The sequence below is a fragment of the Nelumbo lutea genome, chromosome 5 (genome assembly GCF_056320005.1).
Source record: "Nelumbo lutea isolate HS-2025 chromosome 5, American lotus-T2T, whole genome shotgun sequence".
In the NCBI taxonomy this organism is placed as follows: Eukaryota; Viridiplantae; Streptophyta; class Magnoliopsida; order Proteales; family Nelumbonaceae; genus Nelumbo; species Nelumbo lutea.
The window spans coordinates 54,452,302-54,470,303 of NC_142688.1; the positions used below are offsets into that span (position 1 = coordinate 54,452,302).

General features: G+C 35.7%; 2 protein-coding genes across 2 annotated transcripts; both read left to right on the top strand.

Annotated features, from left to right (window-relative positions):
* The first annotated feature begins 878 nt into the window (after positions 1-878).
* On the top strand, positions 879-1,863 carry LOC148852482 (uncharacterized). The gene has a single exon (XM_088943334.1). It carries the CDS (start codon positions 999-1,001, stop codon positions 1,545-1,547), a length of 549 nt encoding a protein of 182 aa, XP_088799460.1. The 5' UTR covers positions 879-998; the 3' UTR covers positions 1,548-1,863.
* A 4,276-nt stretch (positions 1,864-6,139) lies between these two features.
* Positions 6,140-12,167, top strand: LOC148852483 (Cox19 family protein (CHCH motif)). The gene is made up of 2 exons (XM_088947334.1): positions 6,140-6,327; positions 11,821-12,167. The coding sequence occupies exons 1-2, from the start codon at positions 6,242-6,244 to the stop codon at positions 11,933-11,935; spliced, it is 201 nt and encodes a 66-aa protein (XP_088803460.1). The 5' UTR covers positions 6,140-6,241; the 3' UTR covers positions 11,936-12,167.
* The last annotated feature ends 5,835 nt before the right edge of the window (positions 12,168-18,002 follow it).

Here is an 18,002-nt window from a genome sequence, read left to right on the forward strand (position 1 = left end):
GACCCAACAGCTACAGTGATTTTTTTTTTTGTTGCTCATTCGGATCTTTGAAACTTTGAAATGTTAATTTGTTCATATTTAATTGCCCCATTTGCATGTTATGTGCATATCCATGAAAGCTAACCTATACCTATTTTGATTTTTTTTTAATTTTTTATTTTCCACATTTTTATTTGACTGAATCTTACGGTTAAACCGTTTGATCCATGATTCAATTACCAAACCGGTCCGAATCTGATAACAGTGTTGATTATTATAGAAGCAATACATTTTTACAGATGCCTTTTACCTTTCTTGCTTTGCACCACAGAGTTGTGTCGACATTGCATTTGCATCATAAAGGTTTTCATGCTAAAATCCGATGTGACTTTATGCTGAAGCACATGAACCTAATTGCAAATTAAAAAAAAAAAAAACTGCAAGAGTATGAGGTGCAACTGAATGTACCTCGAGGTGCAACTCCCAGCTTCACAATGTGCAAGTTACTGGTTTGGGAGGGTATTAAACAAGCGGTAGCCGGCCGGACCCACAGAAAAAGCGTTGAAAGAAAGAAGAAATTAAAAGGAAATTAAGCTTTTAAGTAAATGGAGCCCTCAGCTCACCAACCCATGTCGCAGAAATGGTGGATTGGGCCACCGAATACTTTTCTTTGGACAGTTTGAAGCCTTGAGCAAGTGGACGTTGTAGGTCTCTTTCACATATAGATCAAACAGTACGTGGTTGGCTGTGAAGATGATTTCTGAGGCCTTATCTCGTCCTCCGATCAATCCGGCGGTGGTTGAGATGTCCCAACTGCCATGAAAATCAAAAATTAATGGGGACCCACCATTCCTGATGATTCTTAATTCATTGTTTCCTCTTCTTATATTTATAAAACCAAACCAAACTCATTCAGTTGAGCATTTTTTCCTACCAAAAGCTAGCATACCAGGTCTTTGCTCTCTTCTCTTCCACAGCAACCCTTTTTGCACAGAGAGAAGAAGATTCAGGAAGAAGCCATGGCTACAGATGATTTCAGCTTCCCAACAATTGCAGAGCCTGTTCCTCGCTTCATGGGGTCTCCATCTCTGTGGAAGGCTAGCTCTAGAGTTTTGCCTGAGCCTTGTCTTGGGGATAGCGGAGGAGGAGGAGGAGATAGAGAAGAAGCAGAAGATTGCACTGGTCTCAAACAAGATGAGCATTGCAGAAGAAAGAGCTTCTCATCAATTGAAAGCGTTGTGAGGAGAGCAGACGCTGGTTATCTTAGTGAAGATGATGAGGAGAGGATGGACATGTTGTGGGAAGACTTTAATGATGAACTGAAACGAATTTCTTCCATGGGAAAGACTGAAGCAAAGAGTAGATTATCCAAATTTTCTGGGTCATCAGAATCAGACTCGGATGCACAGGGAGAGATGGTGGAGATGTACTGTGTTCAGGCCCCGAAGATGTCCAAGACAAGCAATGCTATTCTCTCTTCTAGGAGATCAAGCTTGTTGATGTTAATGAAGGTCTTCAGAAAGATGTTCTTGCTTCACAATCATCGCCCCAAGGGAAGAACACCATGATTAATTGCATTTTCCTGGTGCTTGCCTTCAATTCAAGCTTCATGGTTGGGCAGAATTAAGTGCAAATTAAGCAGCTTAATTCAGTCAAGGTTTTTTTCAGAGAAAATGGTAATGGTTAGCATGAATGTGTATATGCATACAGCCATATTTACTGTGTATAATATATAGGAGAAATTTGGAGAGGTTAATTGTTGCTTAATTAGTATCTGAGACATGAATCTTTTTCTTTTTGCTTCTTGATGAGTGGATTGAGAACTATATATAGTGTGAATTGACTCAATATAATCAATTAATTAAGAGATAATCTTGTTGAAGATGTATAGGAGGGAGAAGGGTATCTCCATTTAATTGCAGAGAACATTTGCTTGATTTTTCTATTAATTTCTTCAGAAATATATTATTGTTAGTCATGAAGTTTACCATGCTTTGGGAGTGATTTAATTTGGGCACCACCAAACTTTACTAAATTTGATGCTCCTTAATGGACAAGGATAGAAGTCTGGAGTGTAGTAGCTTTTATGAAGGAAAGCCCTCTGTCCATTAGAATAGTGATGCTTTTGTTGGGTGAAAAGACAGAGAGAGAAAGATAGCTGTCCTTTAATCAGCTCTCACCCCAATCATTCTATTTGTAGGTAAAGAATCAGCTTTCCATGCCTTCATTTTTGAAACATTTCATATGAGATGAAAACGCCCCTTTTCTTTTCTTTCCATCCAGTTTCTTTTTTTTTAATGACGAAATTGCCCAAGTGACACAGCCTTCTTTTCAAATCCCAATTGGACCCTTACCATTCCTACTTTATCCAAGTGACACAGCCTTCTCATCAAATCCCAATTGGACCCTTACCATTCCTACTTTATCCAAGTGACACAACCTTCATTTTATCTTGATTTCCTTTTAGAGTGCGAAATAAATTGCTTTCAGAATCAAGACAAAGCATTCCAAGGGTACGGGATTATTTCATAATTAATTGGAAAAGCACTTAATAATTACAAGCATCATGACACCATCCAGAATCAGTGCCTTCATTACGTAGCAATTGCTGGGAGGTGGAGCTAGATATTTTTGCCTAGCGTAAGTCAATTGGACTGGACTTGGTCCAATCCAATCCAGTACTCCAATGAGTCTGTTATAAATGGAGCAGGTCTAATCCAATCCAATGTATGTTTTCGATGAATTTAGATCGGTCCAATTCAATGTCTAAACTATTTAATCGGTTTAAATTCATTTTGATTTAGATCGGTTTCAATCCAGTCCTGGTCTATTGACACATATTCTTATCTTATATTAATAGATCAGATATTGACTTAATCTAATCCAATCCAATATAAATTTATTACGGACAGACCTGGTCTAATTCAATCTAATAAATATTTTGGACCGGATTGGTCCAATCCAATATGTCTTATTGGTTCATCTAATCTGTCCAAATTGATTTTAGACTGGATAGGGCCAATCCGAAACTGGTCCATTGACATCTTTAAACATACCCCAGGCCTATTTCAATTTAGCTTGGATTTCCCTAGCCTGGGTTTTAGTTTTAGACCAGGCAAGCCTGCCTGTGCAATAATTCAGAATGAATGCCAATGGCCAATCAAGATGGTCACTTGGCACCCCTCGAAATGAATCAAGATTTCCTCCTCGCAGAACCCACCTCACAGCAGTTGCAGCTGTGCAGACCTGTGAGGACCAAATCCAAACTCCCTCCCAATAGTAAGTGAGGATCAAACCCGCAATACTGCAATCAAGGTTTTTAAAACCAGACCAGACAGGGAGCCGTTCTGCGGTCCGGTTCTCGGTCCAAACGGATGGCCAATGAGCTTCACGTGCTCGCTGCTTTATCCCACCCAGCTATGTACCCTTCATTTTCTGTAATATGTAGTATGTATGTAATACAATAAATAAATAAATAAGTAGACCCCCTCTGTTAGAATCCTCTAACAAGAGACATGAAAATGTTTAAAATATCTATATAGGTTTAGTATTGAAGCTGATTTTTAAGGAAAAAACAATACAAACTTTATAAACAATTAAAAAAAAAAGAGAGTTTAAAGTTGTATCTTTACCTTTGAATGATTGATATGAAGGGCAAATATGGAAAATATAATATTTTGGCCAAAAGTATTGCATGGATACATTTTTATAACTCTTAGAAGATTTTAAGAGAGGGGATATACTTAAAACTTTAAGGTAGATGATTGCAATTATCAAACTTAAGAAAATATTATAAAAACAGACAAAAACTTCAAGGGAGGTTTTAACAATTTATCAAAAAACTTATACACCTGACTATTATTTTACATAGTATGCTTTTCCTTATGTTGACCGGTTACAATAACCTAACCAATACCGGCGACGCTACATTTTTAAATGATAAAAAAAAAACGTATTCTTTGGGTTTCTCTAATAATATAAATGTATTAACTTGTACAATTTGCTTATTTTAACCAACTGCCCTCCTGTATTGAATTTGTAATAAATTTATTTAATGTAATGCGTTTTATATTTTGTTTTTTATTTGGTATTTTGAATAGACTGTTTCTCTTAGTTTGGTGGTTATGGTTGTAAGATTTTTGATAATAACATATACCCTCTTTGGATTTCTAATATTATAGTTATGTTTTTGACAAGGAAAGGAAAAATAAATACACAATGACATAAACACCCCCAACATTTTGCATATTTGGTAAATTCTTATTCTCAAATCCCACGTATGCCCCAATTTGTACATTACAACTACTGCCTCCATTTTCGTTTTAATTTGAGATCATCTGAGCAAAAACTCAAAAAAATTTAGGGCAAAATGCATATAGGTACTTTATCCTTTGGGGTAGTTTCATTTTAGGGGCTTTAACTTTCAAATGTAACACTTTAGTTTCAGAAATATAGATTTGAGTTTACATTGATAATCTAATGTTATGCTTAAATTACAAAAATGTCCATGTTCTGACTTTTTTTTTTTTTCATTGTCCATCTATTTTCTACCTTTGGACTTTCCATGCAAGTCAATGGTAACAGAGTAAGCATCCAAAAGTGAAATTGCCCAAACAAACAAACTGGGTAGAGCTTACTTTACCATTGCCGGTTTGCATCAGAAAATGCACATTTTTGTAAATTTACCCCTTAGTTGAAAGGAGTTAGACTTAAATGTGAACTTGTGAAAATTTAGGTGCTAAAGTGATACATTTAAAAATTTATTCTCTAAAATGAGACTATCCCAAAAATACAGGATGTTTATCTGCAATTTATGCAAACGATTATTATCTAATTGAAGGTTAATTTTTACCAAAGTTTCAATGGGCCGAACCTAAAACCCGAAATGAAAATAATGTAATGCGTTTATGGGCCGACCCCAAAGCCCGGCCAGAGAACAGGTCCGTCTACCTTTAATTACTCAATTTGTGATATTGTTCTCATAATTCAAGAAAAAAAGGGAAAAAAGAGGAGTTTTTAATCTAAACCATCCAAACAAATACCAATATTCAGATTTTTTATTATTTTTTTTGTAAAGCATTTGATTTTTTATTTTATGCCAAATTCAACTTAAGTGTATTATTGATATATTTTGGTATCCAATATTTGATTTGGACAAATACAAAAATAAAAAAAAAGAAAAAGATTTGGACATTCCAAATCAGATGATGCGGTTGATCTGGGTCCGCATGACTTGCAAGTTTATATGGTTGATCTGGGTCCACCAGAATCACCAGATGGTGTGGCAAAACCATGTATCAATCTAGACTTTTAAGGGTCCATTTGGTTTGGTTAGTTCACAATCGGAATTGAAATTAGAATCTAAATTGGAATGGTATATTCCTCTACCTGTTTGGGTTAGATGGAAATTGAAATTAGTTGGAATGACATAACTATTTCTTGAAATGGGAGAATGTCATTCCATTAAAAATGAGAATTAGATGTTAATTCTGTCCAATCAAATCAGTTAGAATTGAAATAGATCATTCTAATTTCGATTTCAAACCTCCATTTCCGCCATGATTTTCAAAATCAGATCGGACTGGATGGTTGGACCGAAAAAACCGAGATTTGGTCAGGTGACCGGTTTCATTTTATCCCAAAACCGTTATTTTACAAAAAAACTGTTGATTTGGTCAGCAAACCACTGACCTGGATGATCGGACCATTCAAACCATTTGAACCATCTAACGGTTTTGACCATTTTTTAAATTTTTATTTTTTTTTGTCAGAATGAACCATTTATTCAATTCAACCGGTCGGACCGTTTAACTCGGAAACCGGACCTTGACTGGTTAGTTGTCAGGTTCGGTGTTAATAACCTTCCCGCAAATCAAATGGATTCTAAATTTAATACCAATTCTTAATCCACTTTAAAGTGACAAAGTGGGGGCTGGGATATGCTATCCACGAGCTATTCTCACATCTCTACCCAAGTGATATTACAGCTGCGTATCGGGAATATCTTCCCTGCCTTCAAGGGGAGATGTTCCAAATACATGGCGATGGTGCTCTGCCATCTCTGCCATCCAGGCTAGGGCCTATTAAATTGTAGAAACCCAGTACCGGCCCATGTTGATGCTGGCTCTAAAATATACGCAAAAAGTGACGTTTGGATTTTGTTGAAGGTTGGTTTACGCAAACTCGAGAACCGATCGGGGCTTCGGTCTTCCACCAAACTTAATATAAATATTCGAAGTTGGACTTCTGGGCCGAGGAAGCCATGGCGCAACAGAGCAAGGAGCCGTGCAAGAAGGAGGCCTGCGACATTCAAGCTTGCCTCTCCAAGAACAATTTCATCCCTCAGAGGTGATTCTAATTCCTTTCTTTCTCCTTGTTCTAACTTTTTTTTATCTCGAATTTCCATTTTTTTGTCCTTTTCATTTGACATATTTAGATGAGAATGCACATTACTGTTTTCATTGATTGGGAGATTTTGATGGTTAAATTCTTGGATAAAATTTTGATGCTTTTCTGCCTTCTTCTTGCGCTTAATTTGGGGAATTACTCAATTAGATAAAAGCTATACATTTTCATGTCCAAAGTAGAATACAGATTCATTTCCGTGTCTGTCCCGTTAGTTTATTTCTTACCCAATAAGGTCAAATTTCTTAGTTCGTCGCACAAAGTTGTGAACTTTGTGTTACAAGTCCTCTGTAGCAGGAGAAATGGATTCTTCACCATTGATCATATGCTCTGTCCAATGACGGCTTATACAGTTATACTTGATTGACTCTTGGCTTTTTCTGCTGAAAAATTGAAAATGGGTATCAAAATGTAACGAGAGTAGAGATCAAGATTTTTTTTTTTTTTTTTTTTTTTCTTTTTGCTTCAATTATTGAGGGCGTATATGGAAGAGATGCAATGCTACAATCTACGTCACTTGCACAAGGTTTTATTCCTGTGGACAAAAACATCTGAAACATCCAGCATATATACCTTCTCATATTAGGGTCTAGGGAATACTCTTTCCAGGCCTTATTTGCCCCCAAGAATGTGGTTGTACCACTGGTTGATGCATAATGGGTAGATAAGACCGACTGTGTCTTTGTTGTTTACCATCTATGGTATTCTTTTGTCCTGAGGCTACCATTGTTGTTTCTGTAATTTATCAATTACGGGTGTGTATCTTTTTTAATATTGCTTTCTGTCCTTGCAGCAGTATTCTTGCCATCAATTCTAAATGACTGATTTCATGACATTTCTTTTTAATACTAATTTCTCGGTTTTGCAATTTATTAGATTTGAACTTTTCAATCTTTAGAGTGCTTATTCTTATGCCACCTTTCAGAACCAGAACCTCAATTTCTATGTTTTATTAGATTTGAAGTTATCGAGGCTTTTCAAAGTCGGTCACTTTTCATTTTCAGTACTCATTTCCTATAGGCATTCTCCATCTACTTATCTATATGCTGTTTTCTGTTCACTTTTTGTATTGAGCATTCTCTTTAGCACAATGGCCTTTTTATTAGGCCCCATTCATTTTTACTTACCTGGGTAAGAGCGTTTACCCAGGCAAGTGTTTCCCAGGTAAAACTTGCCTGGGTAAGCATGATTCCAGCGTTCTTGTACACTAACAGTTACCCGGGTAAAGAGAGAGGTGAGAGGGAGAGAGTGCTTACCAACGTGATTCAGCGGATGGGTAATGGGACCCAAAATAGCAGAAAACAAACACAGGTATTGTGGTCAACTTACCAGTTGACCAACTTACCCCCCGCTAAATACCAGAAAACAAATGGGGCCTTAGTGGTAGATCAACCAAGTGCTGAACTAGCTCTAAATGATTAGGCAATCTATCATGAAAGCTGACCCAGTTACTGGAGATGGATATCAGGACTTGTTTTGTGACAGGGAATCCATCATCAGTTAAGTGATCATACACTATGATATGGTTGATGCCTGGATACCTCTACATGCCTAGCGTACCACTGTTGGATACCAGACATTGCATGGATACTCGTTGATGTACTTTATAGCATTAACACTTTTAAAATATGAAAAGTGGTATGTTTTAACAAATTTTACTATAAAAATATCTGTACGTGTTAGAAATTTAATTAAATTTGGCAGGACATAAGTCTTGGAAAATGACATTTAGCTTCAAAAGCTAGATATAAGCACATGTTGTAAACATATTACATTGGATACTGATAACTGTATCCCAGCATTTGGACCTAAACCTAGCTGATGTGCCTGCCCCCAAAATTTGGAACCTGATCTCCCCCTCAAAGGTCAATGCTCTTGACTGGGCTGCGGTGTTAGACAGGTGCTTAACGAACGTGAACTTGGCTAAAAGAGGGGGTGCTAGTCCAGGACCAATTATGTGTTCTTTATGGTCAAGCTTGGGAGGACAATAACCACCTGTTCCTCCATTGCCCTGTGTCTTCTGCCATTTCGTGGCACTTTTTCTCAGCCTTGGGGTTAGCTTGGGTTATGCAGAATAGAGTTCTGGATCTGTTGTGGTGTTGGGATCTTCAAGGTCTTCCAAATCTTGCAAAGTGTGTGGGTATCTATTCCAGCTGCACTTGTAAGCACCATCTAGTCTGAAAGGAATAAACAACTTTTCCAAAATGTCTCAAAAGATTTGGATATTTTAATTTCTTTCACCTTTGGCAAGCTGGTTTCTTGGGTTTCAGTTGCAAAAGGGCTTCATACCTCAGGCTTAGGGGCTTTGTTGAGGGCAAGGAGCTTATTTGAGTCGTAATCTTGTATTGGGGGTGGGGGTGGGGGTTGGGGCTGAGTCCTGCTCAAGGGGCTCCCCTTGGGGCTTCTGTTGTACTTCTTTTTCTGAAGCCTAATAAAATTATTTACCTTTTCTCAAAACAAGATAGGTCCAGCATGGACGGTTATATTCTAAGATAAAAATCTAGAAAGAGAAAAACTACCCTTGAAATTAGTGTGTTTTGATCCCCTGCTTTAAGGAATTGATGAATGATTCTTGATTATGTTAGATCTTGACAGATGATATGCTTTTGTCAAAATGGACAATAGAAATGAGCTGACTGGAGCCCCACACATCCAGCTAATTATGTAGCTAAATGAACACCTGAATGTTCTGTTTCATTTACAGTTTAAACTTAAGGATCTAATTAGATTTTGATTTAAAATTGTTTGGGCTTGGTTATTTCTAGTTACATTTTAACCTTGCTTGTAACTCCGCTCTAGAAGCCAAACACACATTAGGAGTTTCCTCAATTTGGCAAAACATTCTTTGACAAAAAAGTATCATAAGGTAGGCAATATGATGGTTAATTGGCTAAGGCTGCCAATTCAAGTTCTTTGTGGATTTATGGGCTAAAGGTCAACCTTTTATTTCCTTGGTTCTCTTAAAAAAGCTGTGGTTGATCTAACTTCCATACTGCAGAATACTAGACAGGCTGAACTTGCAATAGAGGACATAGAACCTATGGAATTATCTCATAGTAGCAGTTTCATTTTCTGTGGAGAATGAACAAGATAATTTAGTGCGGTGGCCTACCTCCAACAGCAAGTTTAGTGAACCCAGCTTAAAGAATCAGGGAAGTGAACGACATGGTGTATGTGGACCCTTTTATATGTATTCAATGTCCTTCAAAGATGAAGCATTTTTCCATGTTTTGTAAGTTGTAATTGATAACGGACTACCTTAGGATTCTGGAAGGTACTAGCATTGCCCCAGAAAACAAATGCCCTATGTGTCAATTTCAGAAGTAAGACCTTGGTCTCTCTCTTGTAGAATGCAAAATTGCAAAGAGGTTCCAGAACATATTCCTGCCTTGTTAAACTGTATTTACTTGATGAAGATCCCAACACGTTATTATGGTCATTCAAGGGAGCTACCAACCAACCCAGTGAATGCCCATAAGCTCACTCATCATTTTGAAATTATGGGTGAAATTGGTAAATTTTCTGTAATGAAGATTACCCTCCAAGCTATCATAGTTCACAGTCACAGGGCATCAATTATTTTGCTTAAACAACAAGGTAAACTCAGTAATCAAGAAGAGGAATAAAGGAGAAGAGAAGAGAGAGAAGTTTGAGAGAGATGCAAAAAAGTACCAGAATACTCTTGGTTGTGTAATACAGTATAAGTGAAATATGAATAGACATAATAAAAAGAAACTGTAATTTCTCAACAACAACCAATATATTTATGCCCTTGAACTGCAAATAAGTTCTGGCCTAAATGTATTGGTGACAAATGAGGTACAACTCATTCAGTGAAAAAATGGTGACTTCGAAGGAGAGCTAGTTTATCAGATACCTACTCAATTAATGTAGCTGAAGCACATATAGTTTTCTTTGGGATCAATCTGCTGCTGCAAAACGGATTCTAAGGAATCCACTTTTGTGGTATTTCTACTCTACTGTTCATGATTTACTTAGAAAGAGTGTCATCCTATGACCGATTCTCATAAATGCAAGTTACCCCTTACATTGAGAACAATGTGGCAAATTCAAAATCATTAACAACATGAGAGAAGGAAACAAGTCAGAAAGGCGGCGTGGTCAAATAAGGATGACGGCCATGAACTCTGAATTTGGGAAGGTATTTCAATTAGTAACCATTATCAAAAGGGAATATTTTAATGAAAAAATGGGAATTGTTAAGATATAACAGGAGGGAGCAAAACAAGTAGAAACAACAATTAGCTGATGGCACCAATGCCCAACTGGATAATTCCAACTTGAGAAGAAGACCAAAGTCGGTGCTTCTGCTACTGATGCTACATTCAAGGAGTATCTTTCAAACTAGCCACAGCCTGACATCCTCTGAAAATATATCATTGTCTATATATATGCCAGATCAAATATTCTTATTTTCTACATAATTTACCATACTTATGTTGCTTGGAAAAGTGAAGTGGCAATCTGAACAATCCATTGGATACAGGACCCTTAGTGCTCTTCTCCCCTAGTCCGAATCAACCCTATACAGATCTACCACCTGACCACAACTTGTATTGAATTTTTCTGAGTAATGTGATCTGTATAAAGTTCACACCACTGCCTGTATAATTAGCAAATGAATCATCTAATACATTTATCACTTTGTGCATGTGTATAAGCTTCTTTGTCTAACATAGTTTCTAGGAGTTTACTGTATTTTTCAATCCTTCTTAGATATCAAATAGGTGCTAAAGTTGTTATTAGAGGAAACTATACACTTTCAGTCCCTTTAACTTTTAATTTCTTGATGCCCCATATGATATGTAATTTTCCCAAGTGGCAAAAACTCAGCCATGGTATTTTGAATTTCTGTGTACTTACTGTAATTCTGCAACCACCAAGTTTTGTTGTCCTGAATATTCCGGCATGAAATGAAGTTGGTGGTTGTGACCCTGGGAGAACAACTGTTCTCTTCCTGTTATGCTGGCTTTGGTTATCAGTTTTGATGCTCATATATAACATCAATAAACTCCATTGCTTTAAGCCAAACTACATGGAGATTTTACCACTCCTACATTTGTGTCTTTGAAGCATTTCAATTCCTAGTCAGTAACATTTTGCCAAAGAGTGTTAATGTCTGAGGATCTTATGTTCTAGTAGGCTTGGCTATGCATATCAGCATATATGAAATAATTTGGGCTAATTGGGTTTGCATATTTTGAGCATATATGCATTGAAAGAGTAAGTGCAAGTTCATTTTGGTCTTTTTTGGGCACATGGGACATGCTGAATCAATACTAATGTTCTGTGGATTTCTCATGAACTCCACTTACTGCATTTTATATTAACTGTTCGAAATGCAGTAAATTGCATTCTACAAACTTGCTGGCAATAGTCTACTGACATTAATTTGGTATTTGAAAATGGATGTAGGTGCCTAAAAGTCATTGAACTACTGCAGTCATGCTGTGAAAAATGCAACTATAATTCAACACATTGTGCTTCTGTCTCTGGACTTTTGAAACAATCCCATGTAAGAAACCCTTGAGTTGTTGACATACATTGAGGATCATTGTATAGTTAATATCAGAAAGAGAACGTAGAAACTTTCCTCCTCTTTTATACATGAAATGAAAGCAAGTCCTTGGATGTAGTCTCTGCAACACATATCCAAATGTTTGTACAATGCTGCATGGTAGGGGTTGCTACTTGCTAGAAGCAGGTGAACCATACATTAATAAAGTGCAGTAGTTATAATAAAGAAGGAAAATTTGAAAGTATAGAGTAAGTTTAGAAAAGATTTATTTTTTAGGTTTCATAATCTGAACACAAGGATTCAATCTGCAAAATAACTACTTGCCTGCCTCACGTGGAACAAGGAAAAGTATGTTATACTCAGGAGGTGTTGTATTCAAAGTGTGATGTTCAGCTTCCAACAGATTTGATGTACAGTAGGAGTGAGCATGGGGCAGGCTTGGCTGAGCTTCTGGCCCTATAAATTTTAAATATATTGTATTCAATATATATAATATTATATATTTAGATGTACGTTATATATGCATGCCATCCATTGCATCCACGATCCATCACATGAGAATATGTATCTGAAGTCCATCTGGATCGTCTGCATTTAGAGCTAGGGCCGGATTCATCAATAACCGAGTTCGACTCGATTGTGAATACGTTGCATCCGGATCAATCCGAAATTCGATCGGATCTATACCATCTTGATTCTTAATAGACTTGACTTGTTCATGGACTGGGCTGGGCCGGGTTTTGTTTATTTATCAATAGAAAATATTCAGGTTCAAGCTCAAGCCTGACCCGACCATCGGGCCTAGGTCTTGAGCCTGAATCTGGCTTTTATAAAGTAGATGCTTGGGCCCTATTAGAATTTTGAAAATAGATTTTTTTATTTAATAAAAAAGTGTTTTATTTATATAATAAGGACAAATTTTTTAAAATGCCCCTAAAAAATATCTTTTAATTTTCTGACAATTGTCTAAAATTTCGCTTATCTGATGCCATGGTAGCAAGGCCAAGTTCATCAGCCCCACACTGACACTGAAGTCACAGACCAGACCGACGAGCGAGTGCGGTTGTTGGCATCGTGTTTGTGATAATGTTGTAAATACTAATGGCTTAAAACCCATGCTTCAGGTTCACGACAACAGTTATGCCATTGTTGTCAGCATTGAGAACATTATCCGGAACTGGTATTTTGGGAACAATTCAACAAATCCACCAATAGGTGTGGTATCAAATACAAGTTGGTTCATGTCGTGAAGATTCACCATGGGAATGATAAGGCATTATGTCAGGACTGAACCGAATGACGTCAATAAAGTTGGCGTCTAAGCGTCTCCCTGTCCAAGGATCTCATGGCCATTGTTGGAGGAGCCCTTAAATCAATATCGTCAGCCAACGGAGATCGTTAAGTTATGAAAGAAGACGGAAACTCCATTGCAGGAAGCGTGCCAAGAAGGGCACTTCAGTTTAATATGGAGGCCGAACCTTGGGCCACCATTAGGGATGGCAATGAGCCAAGCTTTTTATGAGCTACAATATGGAGGTGCTATTGGAAGCTGAACCTTGGGTCGCCACTAGGGATGGCAATGAGCCGAGCTTTTTATGAGATGTTCAAGCTCGGTTCGGTTTCAATCGAGCTCTAGCCTAATTCAGCGGCTTGATTATTAAACGAGTCGAGCTTGAGCTTAGTAGAGCTCAACTTATGAATTTTTGACTCGAACAGAGTTTGAGCTCAAGGTTCTGGTTTGAATCGAGCTCGAGCCTTGTAGAATAGTCTCGAGCGGAGCTCGAGCTTGGTATTATTCGGCTTGGCTTGGCTCGACTCGAATCTATCCCTAGTTGCCACTGTTGGAAGGGTTTAAAATCCATCATATGGATGGCCGAACCATGTTAGATGGCTAGGTAAAATATCAAAAAATTTTCTAACCTTTATGGGAACCAATTTCCTGATAAATTTGAAAACTAAATTTTCTAGATCGACCTTGCATTGAACCGGATCAGATTTGAAACCAAACAAAGTGGGATATGTATACTTAATACAAACTTCATAGATGTAGATCTCAAGGTGGAAGTTCACGCTCAAATCAGTCATAAATATAGCCTCCACTAAAGATGGCACAACGTCTAGGTGAAGTCGATTCAGCGATATTATTTTCAACAAATCTATGATCTAACTTTCTTGAATCGAATGAGGTAAGTTAGAGTAATTTTATTCTGAGTTTTTCTTGGAAAAACAAAGAAGAGAATTGATCTAAATCAGTTCTTAAAAGTTTTGGTCATGATAAGGTTTATTGAAAGACAAAAGAGAAGAAGAGAGAATAAGAGAGAATGGTGTTTTGGTCTAGTTTGCCATCTTCTTCTTTTATCTCCTTATGGAGCACTTTCCTAATCAAATTAGAAAATTATCTAAATCTAATTTGGATCTAGACTCTAGTAAGAGATAAGTCTTATCCTCTTAAGAGGATGGATGCTCTATACACATTTCCAAACCCAGAGCAAGTTGTTATGTCACAGCTTACTTAATCTTATTAATTATGGGACTTAGGCCTATTTACTTCACAGGTTCATGACCCAAGATGTTGCATGGCCAACTTAGGCCTGATTTATATGGCATGGGACCACACAATGACCTCACATAAATCTACATGGGTTCAACCCAATCTTTGTAAAAAGGCTTGGTCGAATTCACTACTAAATGCAATAAACCCTTGAGTACATCACTATGGATCCAATATTTACACCTAAACGATAGACCCAAGGATGGACTTAAGTAAAATAAAGCCCATCAAGTAATCAGCCTTGTAGTGGTCTTTTACACTTAACCTTTCAGCCAAGGTTCAAAGTATTGACACGTACTGATTGATACGTATCGTTTTGGGACCCTCTGATACGCCCCTATAGTGGGTGTATCGGGGGTTTGATTGGTTCAGGGGGGTAGAGGAGCCCTAAATCATACCCTTGAACTAGTTGCAAAAAAAATAATAATAAATATAAGGCTTCAAAAGTTGTATCGATTCGCCCAATACCATACCAGTGTATCAGACGTATCGATATTTTGAACCTTGCTCTCAGCCCATAATGATCAAACACTACCCGATAGAGAAGGACTTCTCCCCCGGCTACAAGGTGTAGTGTCACACTCTCTATTCGGATGGATATTGGGAATTAAAAATTTTTGCAAACATTTTTCATAAAACACTAAATTATATATATATATATATATATTTGTAAACATATTTTTCAAAATCAGATTTCAAATACAATTGAAATTCACTACCGGTATATATAAATATCGTAAACATATTTTTCAAAATCAGATTTCAAGTACAATTGAAATTCACTACCAGTAGTTTAGGTTTCTATTAGAGAGAGTGTAAATCCTATCATTCATTTTATCCGATAAAGGGGCCGATCCTATCACTATGATCACCCACTCAGGTGAATTGTTAAACTACCCCAACATACCTAGGTTTTGACCATTGATGGATTTCATTGGTTGGCATATCAAAGATAACCCAACCCAACACCTAATGCAATACCATAATCAAGTTTGGGGTTTATGTAACTTTCTAGTTTTGTCTATTAATCTCAAAGGTCTATGACATAATTGGAAAATGATCTAAGTTTAGTGTTTAAGCACCCCCACCCCTAAAAAGCAAAAGTCACAAGGGAAGCCATGGCCCATCACTTAGAAAGGTGATTTCTTATTAGGAAACATGACAAGAGTTTTGCCACGATCCTTTGGTTAGCCTGCCAAAGCAATTACATCCTATTTCATATCCTCCTTTGGCAACAAGTTCCCAGTAATAATTCAGCAAAAGGAGGATTATTTAGAGCCGGTTCATTCAAGCACACACTACATGTGCTTTAGGTCTAATCCTAGTGGCTGAGACAAGCTGTTCTAACTTTTTTGGTAGTACATAAATGTCAGCCTTGGTAGAATAAAATCCCCAAGTCTATCCAATGTCTGAGAATATTCTAAACTAATGCGAGTTTCATAAGTGTCCAGTTTAAGGGGTAAATACATAGAAACATACCAATATTAACATGAAATAATAATGTAATTTTATTCATTTACAATAAATGTATCTATACATTAATTTGATTGGAGCTAAGGGCATACATTGTTTAATTAGGCTTGCAACATTTTTTGTTGTGTTAGTGGCTTAGTTAATGGGTTTGCAACATTTTCTTTGATGCTACATTCTTATCAAAGGGTTTTGATTTGCCTCCCCAATTATTTATTGACTTATTTTCTAAATTCCTTGAACTTTTCAAATGATTTAGACTTATGTCTCATTAGGTACATATAACCATACTGAGAGTAATTATTAGTGAAAGCTATGAAATAATAGTGTTGGTTTCGTGTCCTAACATTCATGGGACTATATACATCAGTATGTATAATGCCAAGTGTAATCGCACTTTTTTCACAAGTTGGTAGATCTTCCATAGTGAGAAAATTTAGAGGACCATCCTTCACCAATCTTGTGATATATTCTTTATTAATATGGCCAAGTCAATAATGCCACTGACATGTGAGGTTAATTGTATCACATGTTCGTTTCTTGGACGACTTGTTACAAGTCTTTATTTATATATATAAACATCGTAACATGATAATATATAATTATATTAATCATTTATTTCAATGAATATTCTATTCCACCATAAAGGTTTTGCTGAAAATTACAAGATAATAAATGAGTATTATCAACTAAATCTACATGAAACAGATGTTCAAATACTGATTCGCATTTGCTAGTGTAGATGGAAATGGGTGAAAGAGACGAATTAATCAGGTCAAATTATCCACTACTCAATCCATTTAACTAAAGTGACCTGTTTAATTGATCACTGATCAGATATGGTTTAATGGACCCATTTTTGAACCATTTGGTAATTTTTGGCACTTTACTGTTTCTTTTGATAATTTTTAGATAATTAATTGTTTTTTAGTAATTTTAAGGTAAGTTACTCTTTTTTGGTAGTTTTTAACTAAAATATATTACTATTTTAGATAATTCACTGCTTTGGGTAATTTTTGGTATTTTTAACTATAAAATAATTAATTAAAAATGACCTAAAATTACTTTTGGTAAGAATTAGAAACATATTAGTAAAAGTTACCTAATTAGTAAAAAATTAATATTAGGTAATTTTTACTAGTAATATTTTACTTTTTTTAGGAAAAAATTAAGAATAATTTTTAGGTTATTTTTAAGTAAAAAAGTATTACTATTTTAGGTAATTTTTAACTAAACTTAATTAATTAAAAATTACCAAAATTATTAGTGTTTTTAATAATTATTATACATCATTTTATTAAAATTTAAATTTTAATTATAAATTAATTACTTATTTTCTTGATGTTGAAAAATACCAACAAATATTAATGTTTTTAATGATTAGCTAATTCTCTAGTGCTTAATAAAAAATTAAAAAAATTCAATTTAAAAATCTACTTTTTATATTCATGTCTAACTAAAAGTTACCAAACATTAATTCCAAAAACTTTACCAAGTATTATTGTTAATATTACTATTAAAAAAAATACCAAAATTAGTGTCATTAATTATGTAAAAAAATTAATAAATTAATGTCATGATTAATTACAAAGTATTTATAAATAGTACAGCTAATTATTAATATTAATAAATAACAGTAATATTTCTATTATTAATTGTACTGTTAATAATAGTAATAATTTTTATAAATTAATAATTTTAAAGTTTAAAAATTACTAATTATTTTCATGATCATTACTATTAATAAGTTAATATACTTGAAAAATTATAAGAATCAAATTACAATTATTAATAGTTGTAATAAATTAATATCTATAAATTAAAATTATTGTTATTAATTATGTCAATTGGTGAGTCCATTCATTTTGTGTTTGAGTTTTGCTAATCGAATTGGTTTCATTCTTCAAAAATTCTAGTGGGGACCCATGCTATGCATGGGTTTTGTCAAAAGAATTTGGGGAAAAGGTAGGAATGTAGCTTGGGTGGGTCCAATTCAAGCTTGGCCTAGCTTAACCAAGGCTTTTGCACAAGTTGGGCTCCAGTTTTCAAACTTCTAGT

What these genes read in the sequence shown, in the direction of transcription:
- LOC148852482 (XM_088943334.1), top strand. Translation starts at nt 999, where the DNA reads ATGGCTACAGATGATTTCAGCTTCCCAACAATTGCAGAGCCTGTTCCT.
- LOC148852483 (XM_088947334.1), top strand. Translation starts at nt 6,242, where the DNA reads ATGGCGCAACAGAGCAAGGAGCCGTGCAAGAAGGAGGCCTGCGACATT. An exon ending in AACAATTTCATCCCTCAGAG is followed by an intron (nt 6,328 to 11,820) that starts GTGATTCTAATT and finishes AAATGGATGTAG; the next exon opens with GTGCCTAAAAGTCATTGAAC.